We start from the raw sequence: 14,320 nt of genomic DNA, 5'->3' as shown, positions 1-14,320 counted from the left end.
GCCAAGGATAGAGGCGGGACATAGCCCTAGCCACTTTAAGGCTCGTTTCCGGGACATCCCATTGAGCCGCAATTAAGGTGTGCATGGCATCATGCACGTGGAAGGTTCTAGGCGGGCGCTTCGTCCCCAGCATAATGGCAGAGCCAACAGGGGCTGAGGGAGAGACGTCCTCCGGAGAGGAAATCTTCAAAGTGTCCATGGCCTGTAACAACAGGTTGGGCAAATCCTCTGGGCTAAAAAGCCGCGCTGCAGAGGGGTCATCCGCTCCAGCCGAGCGGGGATCTATCTCCTCCAAGGAATCCGCAAAGGATCGTTGGGAGACCTCAGACACGCTGCCCTCATCTACATCGGAGGAGACAAAAGTCCTCCAAGGCCTGGAAATCAACCCGAGGGCGTTTACCTCTGGGAACCTCAACCTCTTTATCAGAAGAGGGAGCAGGGGCAGCGTTTTGCATGAGGAAAGCCTGATGCAGCAGCAAAACAAACTCGGGGGAGAAACCCCCCAGACTGTGCACTTCCGCAGCCTGGGCAACAGCCCTAGACGCACTCTCAACCGGCGCTCGCAATAGCGGGGGAGAGACATGCTGCGCATCCAAAATGGCGTCCGGCGCGAAACTCCGTGAAGGAGCCGCGCGGGAAGAACGGCGCTTAACTTTAGCCGCTTTTGTGCCGTCGCCCAAATTAAGGGCGTTCATGGCATTAATGTCTCCAACCTCAAGGGCGGCCCCGAAGAAGCCGTCCGAGCCGCGTGGCCGGCCAAGATGGCGGAGGCGAGGAGCGGGGGATGGGCGTTTATGGCGGGAAAAAACCGCCACGCCGGAGGAACGACCGGGACATTCATCGGTCACTAAACTATCACCCATCAAGGGCGAATCAGGTTGTAAAACCCCCGCATCCCCTCTAGAAGCGCTCCAGCGATCCGGGGAGCGACCCTTTGCGCCCTCGCCCTCCGACGCCATTGCCACGAGGAGAAGAATCGGGGAACCCCCTGCCCGCTATAAAAAGGTAAAATTACCTGCTTGCCGCTCCGAGCTGTAACGAACTGGTGTCCCAGTGAGTAGCTGCAATGAACGTTTAAAGAAACGTCGAATTAAACGCCTTTAAAGACGTTTAAAAAATATTTTTTTTTTTTTTTTTTAAACGGAGCCAGCGGGAGGGGGGAGAAAAGGAGGGACCTGGCACCACCAGGTTTGCACTTGCTCAAAAGAGCCCTCAACCCCAGGCCTCAACAAAACCTAAGGATTAGGCTTGGAGGCCTAGCCAGAGCTGCTGCTGTGTGTGACCACCACCTGCTGAGATAGAGAACATACTGAGGAGTTTCCGGCAGCACATGACCACATATAGGGAGGCAAAAGTTTGCTCTCTATCTCCACCTGCTGGTAGATGGACACAACCCACCAGTCTATGGATTGATCAGCTTGATGATATGGAATAAATGAATTATTTACTTTGGTCTTTATCGAGGAAGATGTGAGAGAGATACCAGTAAAAGCAACAAATCCACCAGGGTGGACAAAGAACAACAGTGTCCCACGAGTAACCTCAGGAGAAAAAGAGGAGTGGGAACGGAACCAGGCTCTTCAATGAACAGACTGGAAAGGTTCGAGATTTGAAATACAATTTATTAAATGAAGACTCTACAAGGTGCCCTGTTTCGGCACTGCAAGTGCCTTCCTCAGGAGTCTTAATACTTTGTCTCAAGGAGATGGCGGACAAAGCATACAGGATAGAGTAACTTGGGAGTGAATGTGCTGGTCTTAAAAAAGACCTTTGGGGTACAGTAGAGAATGTAAAATAAGACGCTGCTAGCTCAGTCCCAAGTACTGTGTGCAATTCTGGTTACCATATTTCAAAAAAGATATAGTGGAATTAGAAAAGGTACAGAGAAGGATAACAAAATGATAAAGGGAATGAGACGACTTCCTTATAAGGAAAGGCTGAAGAGGCTAGGGCTCTTCAGTTTGGAGAAAAGATGACTGAGGGGAGATATGATAGAGGTATATAAAATAATGAGTGGAGTGGAACGGATAGACGTGAATTGCTTGTTTACTCTTTCCAAAATTACTAGGACTAGGAGCATGCAATGAAACTAAAAGCAGTAAATTTAAAACAAATCCGAGAAAATATTTCTTCACTCAATGTGTAATTAAACTCGGAATTCATGCTACAGAATGTGGTAACAGCAGTTAGCTTAGTGGGGTTTAAAAAAGGTTTGGATACCTTCCTAAAAGAAAAGTCCATAAGCCATTATTAAAATGGATTTGGGAAAAACCACTGCTTATTTCTATTATAAACAGCACAAAATGTATAGTTCTGTTCTGGAATTTTGCCAGGTACTTGTGACTTGGACTAGCCACTGTTGGAAACAAGATACTGGGCTTGAAAGACCTTTGGTCTGTCCCAGTATGGCAATGCTTATGTTCTTATTTGCCAGGAGAAGTTCTAGAGCTTAACTATTCTTTGAGTGAAAAAATATTTCCTCCTGTTTGTTTTAAAAGTATTTCCATGTAATTTCATTGAGTGTCTCCTGGTCTTTGTTCTTTTGGAAAAGTGAAAAATTGATTCACTTTTATTTGTTCTGCACCACTCTGGATTTTGTGGACCTCAATCATATCCCCCCTCAGACGCCCTAAACGCTTTAGCCTTTCCTCATATAAATGGAGTTCTACCACCTTTTATCATTTTGGTTGCTCCTCTTTGAGCCTTTTCTAATTTCACTAAATCTTTTTTGAGATATGACAAGAACTGAACGCAATACTCAAGGTGAGGTCTCACCGTGGAGCGATACTGAGGCCTTATAATATTCTTGGTCTTATTTACCAATTAGGCAAGTCTTTTTCAAATGAAGGAAAACTCCGTAATGAGAGGGCATAAGATATAAGGTTATAGGTTCAGAAGTAATCTAAGGAAATTCGTTTTTACGGAAAGAGTAGTGGATTCATGAAATAACCTCCTTGTGGAGGTGGTAGACACAAGGACTGTATCTGAATTCAAGAAAATGTAGAACAGGTACGTGGGGTCACTTCAGGAGAGGAGGTAGTGGATGCTGTAGATGGGCAGACTGAATGGGCCATTTGGTCTTTCTTCACCATCATGTTTTTGTGTTTATTGTTTATGCTTATTCTTTTATTTTATGTAGACTGTGGATGCTTGGAATGCCCTCCCGCGGGAGGTGGTGGAAATGAAAACGGTAACTGAATTCAAACACGCGTGGGATAAACATAAAGGAATCCTGTTCAGAAGGATCCTTAGGAGCTTAGCCGAGATTGGGTGGCAGAGCCGGTGGCGGGAGGCGGGGATAGTGCTGGGCAGACTTATACGGTCTGTGCCCTGAAGAGGACAGGTACAAATCAAAGTAGGGTATACACAAAAAGTAGCACATATGAGTTTGTCTTTTTTTTTTTGTTACATTTGTACCCCGCGCTTTCCCGTTCATGGCAGACTCAATGCGGCTTACATGGGGCAATGGAGGGTTAAGTGACTTGCCCAGAGTCACAAGGAGCTGCCTGTGCTGGGAATCGAACTCAGTTCCTCAGTTCCCCAGGACCAAAGTCCACCACCCTAACCACTAGGCCACTCCTCCACAGTCTTGTTGGGCAGACTGGATGGACCATGCAGGTCTTTTTCTGCCGTCATTTACTATGTTACTATGATTGTATGTCAGGCAAGACCAAAGAAAGAACATCTGTGCAATTGTGATGTATATATCTGTTCCACCAGCGTTTTGAACCAGTATTATTTTGCTCAGTTGGAAATAAATTATTATTTTTTTAAATTCAAGATGTATTTCTACAGGTAAACTGTACCAGAGAGGGCATCACAACAGAAAGACAGATTATCCATACTTTTCACATGTTTTTAAATGACAGAATAATCTTAATACCTGGGGATGTACAAAGCCAGTTCATTTTTTCAGATATACAGGACTGCTACCCTACATCACCTTAAAAGACTAATTAGATTAGAAGTGAAAAGATGTTTTAGTTGCCAACAGCAGGCAGAAAGAGGCTAAGATACTCACGCCACTCATCCTCATTGTCCTGGTTTCTGCGGAGCACTGGCAAACGGCAGCCCTCAATCACCTCACCCTATTGAGGAAGAACACAGGCATCATGAAAGCAGAAGGGGAAAAAAGAAAAAGGAACAGTGAGAGACATTATTCTTTGTGCTGCAGTGTGAAAATTTAAACTGATCAAAATGTTTCTAGAGCTGTCCCTAACTCATGCAGGACTAGCAAACCAATATGTATTACACTGGATCAAAAGGGAAAAAAATCCCTTGCATTGTATAGGGTAGATACAGCAGCAATTTCCAAATTCCTATTGCTTTGAGGAGTAATGGGCTTTGAACTGTTTTTGCACAGAAATAAAAGCCAGAATACAACAATGTGTATTTAAATGTAATTATTGACCTTATCCCATCCTAAACCAGCTATTCAACAGTGTTCAACAATTAAAGTAAAACTATTTCAATAAAAGCAGAGTCGAATATACAAACAGGAGAAAATAAACCATCGTACAGATCGTAATCAAAACCCTGGTAAGAGAAAAAGATACACCCTACTGAATAAATAATTTAGACAATAAGGCCCTGCATATGTCTTTTTCCCCCCCAATGGAATGTTTAGTTAAACATGCTGAGAAGAATTATTTATTTTGTGAACCTGCCCAATGAAAGGCATTGATTCAATGTTAAGAAAAGGTGATCTGTAATAGTTCTTCCCCTACTATGGAGGTTTTCAACTATCTGTGAAGAAGCAAATTAAATTAAAAATTTCAGGACTGGTTATATATTGTTTCTTATAAAATTGTCTCCTCTCAATTTAATTGTGTGATGGAAGGATCTAGACCATGGGCAGAGGTACATTTATTTTGGTTGGAGGGGCCACACAAATGAATTTCCAGCTTTACTCCCAAGCTCTCTAGTTGCTGATGCCATGGCCAGTGTTGCCAGGTGGAAAACTTTTTTCCCACCCAATCCAGCACAAAAACCGCCCAAAACCCGCCCAAACTCAAACCCCGCCCCTGACAACCCCACCCCCGCGTCATCACCCCCACCCCCGCCGTCATCAACCCCGCCCCCGCCGTCACCGGCCCCGCCTCCCCGTCACCGGCCCCGCCTCCCCCGTCACCGGCCCCGCCTCCTACGTCACTAACCCCGCCCAAAAACGTCACTAACCCCGCCCCCCGCGGCCGAAAAAGCCGCACAAAAAACCGCCCTGAAGCCCAAAAAGCAGCCCAAAAAACCGCAACCCGCCGCGGGCAAAAATTTCCCACGGCGGGTCGCGGAAAACCGCCCAATTGGGCGGTAAAACCGCCCACCTGGCAACACTGGCCATGGCCCTTGTGGCCCACCCCTTTCTGCTATGGTCTAAAGAACTGCTATACCTTGGGGGTTATTTTCTCTTGAATAAACTAGTTGATTTTAGGTCCTGTTACCTGAGGAGTCGAGTACTGGCCACTTATTGCTCATTTCTTTGTAATGTTTTCTATTCACATTCAATAAACATTAAATTTTTAAAAAATTATAATAATTAAAAAAAAGAGAAATTAGGTCTTACCTGCTAATTTAATTTCCTTTAATCCCTCCAGACCGGCACAGGTGGGTTATGTACTCAGACCAGCAGATTGAGAAAAAGAACCACTGGAGTTTCAAGTAAGTCTAAAAGTAGGTTGTGCAGTCCCTGAATAGCTAAGCAGATCCCCAAAAAGGAGACAAAACGAAAGAAACATCATGCCAATGGCCCTCTCAGTGACCAAGGCCCCGGCCTAACACCTAGGCCTCTGCCCTGTGATGTCGTAGCATCCAGTTCTGACTCTGACAGAATATTTGCATATATCTGCTAATTTACCATAATTCTATTTTCAAACGCTTCAAGACAACTAACACAAAAGCAACCAACCCCTTGCAGCCCCAAAAGTAATACCCGCAAAGGAAAAAAAGCCCTAAACAAAATATTGGAGATCACAAGAACGGGCGAGCTCTGTGGTGGTCTGGAGGGACTAAAGGAAAGTAAATAAGCAGGTAAGACCTAATTTCGCCCTGCACAGTGTCCCACCAGCCGGCACAGATGGGATGTACCAAAGCAGTGACTATTAAGGGTGGGACCCCTGAAGCCCTGCCTCCAAGACTCTCATCCCAAAACCTGCATCCAACTAACAGTGATGTGCAAAGGAATTAAATGCTACTACAGTAGATTTCCTTAGTGACTTCACTCCACTTCTGAGAGGACACTTCGCTAGGTAAGTGAATGTTTTTATTACTCTGTGCTTTGGTGATTTAACGGTTGGGGTTTAAAAGAGGTATTGTAGGTTTATTGATAAAGACAGAATTTAAAAAAGCAAACTTTATTAACTAGTCTCCATACCTTTTTCCCCTGAACTTTGTGTCATAGCCTATAGCATAAACAGATAGCCTCTAGAAGGCATTGCAAGGCCTAGTTCAGTCTTATGCAAACTTGTATGTACCTCATTTCTCATACATATGTTTTTAAGCTACATACTCAATGTTTTGTTTATTATAGACCCCTGAGGCAGGCACAGTCGAAACACAGTGACGTGTCGGGTATTAGGAGAATAAAGTTTTTTTCATCATATCGTTTGTCTCCTTGCTGGTCACACTACTCCTCTTCACGTGTATCTTCATACGTAGTGGACCCAGGTCTTCCGCTCCTGCAGCCACTCCTGCACCAAGGCATCCAATCCTTCCGAGAGACTGTCCTTCCTCCGGCTGAAGGATTGAGTAATCTTGGCATTGTGGAAAGTTGCTATGATTTCTATGATCAGAAGCCCCCACTTGCACACAATAAGGGCAAAACCTTCTTGTCCTAAGCTCCATTCTCCTAGATCAAGAAAAGTTCCTGCTGAGGTAATCCATCTGAACACTGTCCAAGTCCATTACACGTGGAGGAAAGATACATTAGATGGCACTCCATCTAGGACTTGAAGAGAGCAGCTTCTAGCGCCACCAGGTGGCTCTTCGTGACTCTCTCTGGTGATTGATGTAGGTCACTGCTGTTGCATTGTCCGACATGACTCGCACCACCTTGCGTTGTAAGAGCTCATGGAAAGACTACAGTGCCAGATGAATTGTTATAATTTCCAGTCTGTTAATTGACCAGCGCTGCTCCTCTTTGGCCAACCAATGGCCCTGAGCCACGTGTCCTAGATAATGTGCCTCCCAGTCTTGAGACTGGCATTCGTCGTCACCACTCATCCCCCCCCCCCCCCCCGCCAGATTGTGTGTCTCCAGCCACCACTGCAAGCTGTGCTTCACCAGTTCCCGAAGGGGAAATTCTCCTCTAAATCTTGCTTCTGGGGGGATTGCCATGATAGCAGTGCTGTCTGAAGCAGTCTCATGTGGACCCCAGTCCACTGCACCCCTTCCAGACACGCCACCATAAAGCCAAGAACCTGGGGTGATGAAGAAAGCAAACCTGGGCCTGCAGCTTCTGTATTCTTGCCCCTGGAAGAAACATCCTGCCTAGTTTGGTGTTGAAATGAACTCCCAAATATTCCAGGCTCTGCAACAACTCCAGATGACTTTTGACCAGGATGACTACCCAGCCCAATGACTGCAGCACCTGCACAACTCTAGAAAGGATTTTGCGCAATATTTCCCCCACTTTGGGCTCAGGCCCCCTCCAAGCATGCAATTCCCATTAAATGTCTGGCGGGGATGCTGAAGCCTTGTTGGCCCAAAAAATTAATTGCCGAGGTGCTCCCTTCCTCCTCACACTGCTATACAAAAGAAGACGGCAGTGTACCTCCAGTCGACAACGCTAAAACTCCCTGTGCATGTTCAGTTCTTGCGAACTGGGCATGTGTGAGGAGTTCCAGCTACATGTTTGGAGGGGGCCTGAGCCCAAAATGGGGGGTCCCAGGCCCCCAAAGCCCCCTCCCCCACCTTGTACATGGCCAAATAAAATCAGAGGAAAAATCCACCCCAGAAGTTTCCTACTGCGCAAATTGGCCCTGTGATGTGGAAGCAAGAGAAATCAGCTCCAAGAGCGGGAGCTGCTCTGGAGCACACACTGCAGACAATATGGTGGTAGTTTTTGCCAACAATTGGGGCCACTGCCATCACTGGAATCTCTGCATCAGTTGTTTCAGCCATACCCCCATAGGGAGCCTTAGACTTGAGGGAAATGCAAGCCGGGACATCGGAGGCTTCCAGACCACTGTGAGACAAAACTTACAGAGTCCTGCTATGTCCAAACCTCTTCATTAGCACATGAAGCACTGGAATCACAGTGTCCACAGACAAAGCCCAACAAGAATACATTCACCTACTGTGAAGGACAAAAACAAGAAGGGCTGAAAGAGGTTGCAAAACTGAGGAGAAATTCTTACCTGATAATTTTCTTTCCATTAGTTCTTCACACTATTCCAGGACAAGTGGGTAGTCATGTTCATCAACCAGCAGGTGGAGATAGAGAATACAGAACTGAGCACTACTACCTAGCCACGTGCTAGCAGCCCAGTTCCTCAGTATTGTACACAAGCTAAGTAAAAATAAACACCTCACTAGGGCATGAACAGCAACCAACTAAGATCAACAGGGCCAAAACAAAACAGCACCCCTGAAGACAGGATCCAGAACAGTGTGCAGGGCGATCATAAAACAACCCTGAACACGGGAGGGCTCCTGGAATAGTGTGAAGAACTAATAGAAAGAAAATTATCAGGTAAGACCTAATTTCTCCTTCCATTACGTTTCTTCCCCTCTTCCAGGACAAGTGAGATGTTTAAAACAATCCCTGTGAGGGTGGCCCTGCCGCCCGCAAGACTGCCGCTCCAAAGGCCACCTCCGAATGAGCGGCAACATCAACCCTATAGTGCTTACTGAAGGTATGTGATGATCACTTTGCCGCCATGCAAATGTCCACCAGAGAGGACAAGGAAGTCTCCGCCCAAGGCGTCACCATATGCCTAGTAGAGTCTACCCTCAGGACTAGAGGCGAAGCCTTCCCTGCCAGGACGTAGGTGGAATCACTGCCTCCTTCAACCAGCAGGCAATGGATGCCTTGGAAGCCATGAGACCTAACTACTGCTTACCAAACAGCACAAAAAAGTCTATCTGACTGAAGAAGGTCGTTAGTCCCCTCCAGGTACAGCAGAAGAGCCCTCCGAACATCCAGAAGCTGCAAGGAGGTATACTGGCCATCCACCTCCTCCTGCCGAAAGGAAGGAAGCTCCACAGAATGATTGATGTGGAAGGCCAAAATGACCTTGGGAAAAAAAAAAATGGCACCGCCCTCAGGGAAACCCCCCCTTCCAAGAAATGCAGAAAGGGATCCCAACAAGAAAGTGCCGGAAGCTCAGAAACACGATGGGCCGACGTAATAGCCACCAAAAAAAACGTCTTCAGAGTAAGGTCCTTCAGGGTAGCCTGATGAAGAGGCTGAAATGGAGGGCGCTGGGTGCTCAAAGAACCAGATTGAGGTCCCATTCTGGGCAAGGCGCCCAGAAGGGCAGCGGAAGGTGACCCACTTCTTTTCAGAAAACGCACCACATCCGGATACGTCGCCAAAGAGGAGTTCTGCAAATGCCCGAGCCAGTTGGCTGCTGCAGGTCCCACCTTGCTTGCTGATATAGGCTACTGCCGTTGCATTGTCCGAGAAGACCCGGACCGGTGCTCCCCGCAACAATGGGGCAAAGGACCTCAGAGCCTGCCGAACCACTCGGAGCTCCAGCTGATTGATGGGCCAGTGAGCCTCTTTCAGGGACCAAGAACCCTGAGCCAGTTGACCCCTGTAATGGGCTCCCCAGGCCGACAGGCTGGCATCCATGGTCACCCCCTCCCAATGTAGGATCGGAAAAGGCACTCCTCGATTCAACGATCGAGGGCAGCCACCACTGCATGCTCCATCTGGCATCCAATGTCCAAGCGAGCCGGATGTGGTAGGCCTCTGACACCAGAGACCAACAGCTGAGCAGAGATTGCTGGAGCGGACGCATGTGTGCCCATGCCCAAGGAACCTCTTCCATGGCAACTGTCATGGAGCCCAGAACCTGCACATAATCCCAGACCCGCGGTCGGGGAGCCATGAGTAGAGACCGCACCTGAGCCACCAACTTCACATGCTGCCCCTCTGGGAGAAAGACCTGAGCACTCCAGGTATTGAAGAGGACTCCAAAGTACTCCAGGCAGCTCTTGTTGAAATTGATCATGCACCCCAACGACTGCAGATGACAGACAACCATGGAGGTCACTTCCAAGCTGTCCTGATAGGACGATGCTCGAATCAGCCAATCATCCAGGTAAGGGTAAACCTGGATGCCCTGCATCCGCAGAAAGGCCATCACCACAACCATAACCTTGGAAAAGGTCCTTGGAGATGTGGCCAGTCCGAAGGGGAGGGCATAGAACTGGAAGTAATGGCCTAGGACCGCAAAACAATGGAACTGCTGATGGGGACCCCAAATAGGGATATGGAGGTATGCCTCCTTAAGATCGAGAGAGGTGAGAAACTCCTCCTCCCGCACCAGGGCAATGACAGACTGGAGGGTCTCCATCTAAAAATGTGTCACCCGCAGGCATTTGTTGATGCTTTAGAGGTCCAGGATGGGAGAGTGACCTCCTTCTTGGATACCATGAAAAAAATGGAGTACTGGCCCTGCCCGCGTTCAGCGGCCAGGACAGGCACAATGGCCCGAAGGGACAGTAAGGACTGAACCACGGATGCCCCCCCACCCCAACGAGACTGTAAGAAGAGAGGAGCAACCGGGAGGGTGAATTCTGGTAACCCTTGCGAAGAATGTCCAGCACCCACTGGTCCGAGATGATGGTGGCCCACACGTCCCGGAACACCTGAGGCGTTCCCTGATCGGCCCAAACGCATGGGCCTACGCATCATCATTGTGCCTGACGGGAAGTAGCGCTTGTCTGCCCTGGCTTCCCAGAACCTTTCCTGTCCTCACCAAGGCCGCTGGCCAACAGTTGTGCAACCTGGTCTGTACTTTTTGCCGTACCGAAAACGTGAGGGACCTGGCAGGTGTCCGGATGCCCTAGGTCTGTCCGCCGGCAGACGCTGAGGCCTAGCCTCCCCAAGGTCCCTAACCAGATTGCTAAGGTCCTCCCCAAACAGTAGTTTCCCCCAAAAGGGCAACTTGACCAGGCGGGCCTTAGAGGCAGCATCCGCTGAACAAGCCAGGAGCCAAAGCTGGCACCTCACAGTGACTACCAACAACATGCCCTTGGCCAAAGACCGCAGCATGTCGTACACCACGTCCGCCAGATAAGCAAGGCCTGCCTCCATCTTAGCCACCCGAGAACCATTCTGGGCTCCCGACCTCTGGTGCTACTGCAAATAAGCATGGGCAACAAAGGAGCAGCTGCACATAGCTGCCTGCAGACCCAAGGCGGCCACCTCAAAGGCCTGTTTCAGGGCCTGCTGCAACTTCCTGTCCTGCAAGTCCTTCAACCGGCAAAGTGGTGTTCTTGGTTACCGTTGTCATCAAAGGAATCCACCTTAGGAAATACCAACTTCTCCTTCTCCTCCGGTACCAAAGGGTAGAGACAGGCCATGGGTTCCCCCCACTCTCAAGCCCGAAACAGGCGTAGACCACTCTGCGGATATCAGATCCTGAATATCCAGGTGCATGGGGAACGCCTTAGATGGACCCCGAAGGCCCTTCATAAGGCTAGTCTGCTAAGGTCCCGCCGAACCCCACGGGTTCATCCATGGACAGAGCAGCTAAGGACTCCGAAATCAAGGAAACCAATTCATCCTTCTGAAAGTGTCAGAGCACCCGAGGGTCATCTTCCTCTCCCGAGGGGAGCTCCCCCGCCAAGGGTTCCACCACTGAGGGGCCCTCCGAACATACCAACTCCGCATACGACATGTAAGAGATCGGAGAGCAAGTCTTCATGGGTTCCTCCACAAGAGCAGGATGGGATCTTTTGGGGGAGCCACTTCCGACCCAGCCCCCCCAGGGCCCCGGGGGATGGCAACAGAACGTCCCCTTGCTTCAACAGATAGGCCTGGTGGAGCAGTAACAAGAATTCAGGGGAAAAGGGATCTCCCTAAACAGGGCCTCCCCCCGGAAGACTCTAACCTCCCCTGCCGCCGGCAGGAAAGTCTCACTGCCCACATAGGGCAAAATGGCCGACGTGGCCCCAAGGAGACGAACCAGGCAGCCGGAGCATGGGGCCGCCCGACCGGCACTGAAATCCACCCCATAAACACATCCAGGATCCCACCCCTCCACTCGGGGACAGAGGCCTGCACGCTGTGCAGCGGCCTGAGGAGGAACGCTGGCCTCCACACGAAGAGCAGCATTTCAACCCTTCTGTGGGGGCCGACATGCTACCGCACTGAAGGAACCGGCATCACCGGACTGCAGTGCCTACTGAAGCCGCTAATAAGTACAACTCTGCCTGTAAGCGCTTTTTTTTTTTTTTTTTTTTTAAATCCGTGCCACGTGGGCCACCCTTGAGATGCCCACGGCCCAAAAAAAAAAAGGACCGAGAGACTCACCATCTGGATCCTGAGCTGAGAGGGGGCCACCGTCACCCCCACTCCGGCCACAACCGACACTGCCGGTCAGGGCCCTCTCCTCTCACCGGCAAAGACCAAAAACCTATAATCCCAGCTGACGAACCATATCTAACCACCCGTGTAGGATACATTAACGCAAGATCAGTAGTTAACAAAACTGAAATTATCATAGACTGAATTAAATCAGACAACCTAGACCTCCTATTCATCACAGAAACCTGGATTCGGAACCCGAAAGATCCCATCATACTTGACCTATGCCCCCCTGGCTATAAAATCTTACTCTGGACCAGGAAGGAGAAGAGAGGCGGAGGCATAGCACTCATATATAAATCAAGTTTTACCGCTGAACCATTATCTGAAACCATCACACCCCAGCTAGAAATTGCGTCAACTAAACTTTCCAACCCCTCGTTACTTGACCACATAATCTTTATCCTATTCTACAGACCTCCCTCCAACTGGAACAACAACCAATCCGCCCTCACGGATTTCATATCAAACACCTGCATCAATTACTCCAATGTACTACTAATTGGGGACCTAAACCTACACCTAGAAGACTCCAACAACACCCAAACTCGCGAATTCAAGGAACTCCTTCATCTTTGCGACCTCGACACTCCTCGACACTCCAAACTACCCACAACAAAGTTCATTCATTGGACATTATCTCTTACAAACTCTCCACGACCCAAAACGTCCACATCTCTGACATCTACTGGTCTGCCACCCCCTGGTCAGACCATCACAAGGCGACACTATCCCTACTATGGCGAAAAAAATGTCAGCCTATCAAGCACAACCCTGTAACAGAGTACAGATTGACAAAGAAAGATTTTAGCAACAGATATATAATTGTAACTGGTCTACCCAACCCAACTCAAATTACTTCCTCACTGAATGGAACAACAGATGCAAAACTGTACTAGATGAAATAGCCCCACTACACACAAAAAATCTACACAGACGCAACCCAGCACCATGGTTCAACGACCTACTAAAAACCCTAAAATCACAAAACAGGAAACTAGAAAAAGCATGGAACAAATCTAGAGATACACCCACCTACAACAAATGGAAACAATCACATAGGAATTACAAGAATGCCATCAAACGAGCCAAGAGATTCTACTATATACAAACAATTATAACCAGTGGCACAAACATAAAAAAACAACACCAGCTCATAAAAAATCTTCTCAACACCAACCCAGTCACACCATCTTCTTCAAATTGCCCATCAGCTGACCAACTGGCAAATTACTTCAACGACAAAATTACTAAGCTTTGCAACACGATTCCACAAGACTGTACAAGCATTGATTCCTTTCTAGACGAACTAGACCCTCAAGGAGACGAAATTCCAGCCGACCGATCATTGACTAACTTCACCCCCCTCACCACGACAGAAGTCTCTGTGGCAATCAACAAACTTTCCAAATCTCACGTCATCTTGACCCATGTCTCAACTACTTAATGAAAGAAGCCCCAGAACGCTTTATCATAGATCTTACCTCCCATCTAAACTTTCTGCTACAACAAGGTTTATTCCCCTCTGATCGTGGCAACATATTATTATCACCAATACCGAAAAATCCTAAGAAACCAGCGAACGATGTCACCAACTACCGCTCTGTCGCCTCCATTCCTCTACTAATTAAACTGATGGAAAACAGGGTGACCTCTCAAATCAATGAATATATACAAAAATTCTCCATTCTACACGAGTCTCAATCGGGATTCCGCCAGCCCACAGTACAGAAACTGTCCTACTCACCCTAATATCCAAATTCAAACAAGAAATTGCATTTGGAA

General features: G+C 48.1%; 1 protein-coding gene across 1 annotated transcript in view; it reads right to left on the bottom strand.

Moving 5' to 3' along the window:
* The window catches only part of KAT5 (lysine acetyltransferase 5), a 319,317-nt gene that overhangs the window by 271,144 nt on the left and 33,853 nt on the right, over nt 1-14,320 (bottom strand). The window contains exon 2 of the mRNA XM_030220227.1: nt 4,022-4,088. Within this exon, the coding sequence (XP_030076087.1) occupies nt 4,022-4,088 (67 nt within the window). The remainder of the gene's footprint in view (nt 1-4,021; nt 4,089-14,320) is intronic.

The sequence above is a fragment of the Microcaecilia unicolor genome, chromosome 11 (genome assembly GCF_901765095.1).
Source record: "Microcaecilia unicolor chromosome 11, aMicUni1.1, whole genome shotgun sequence".
NCBI lineage: Eukaryota > Metazoa > Chordata > Amphibia > Gymnophiona > Siphonopidae > Microcaecilia > Microcaecilia unicolor.
The sequence above is the reverse complement of the archived record's forward strand: the minus strand, read 5'-3'. Positions and strand labels throughout refer to the sequence as shown.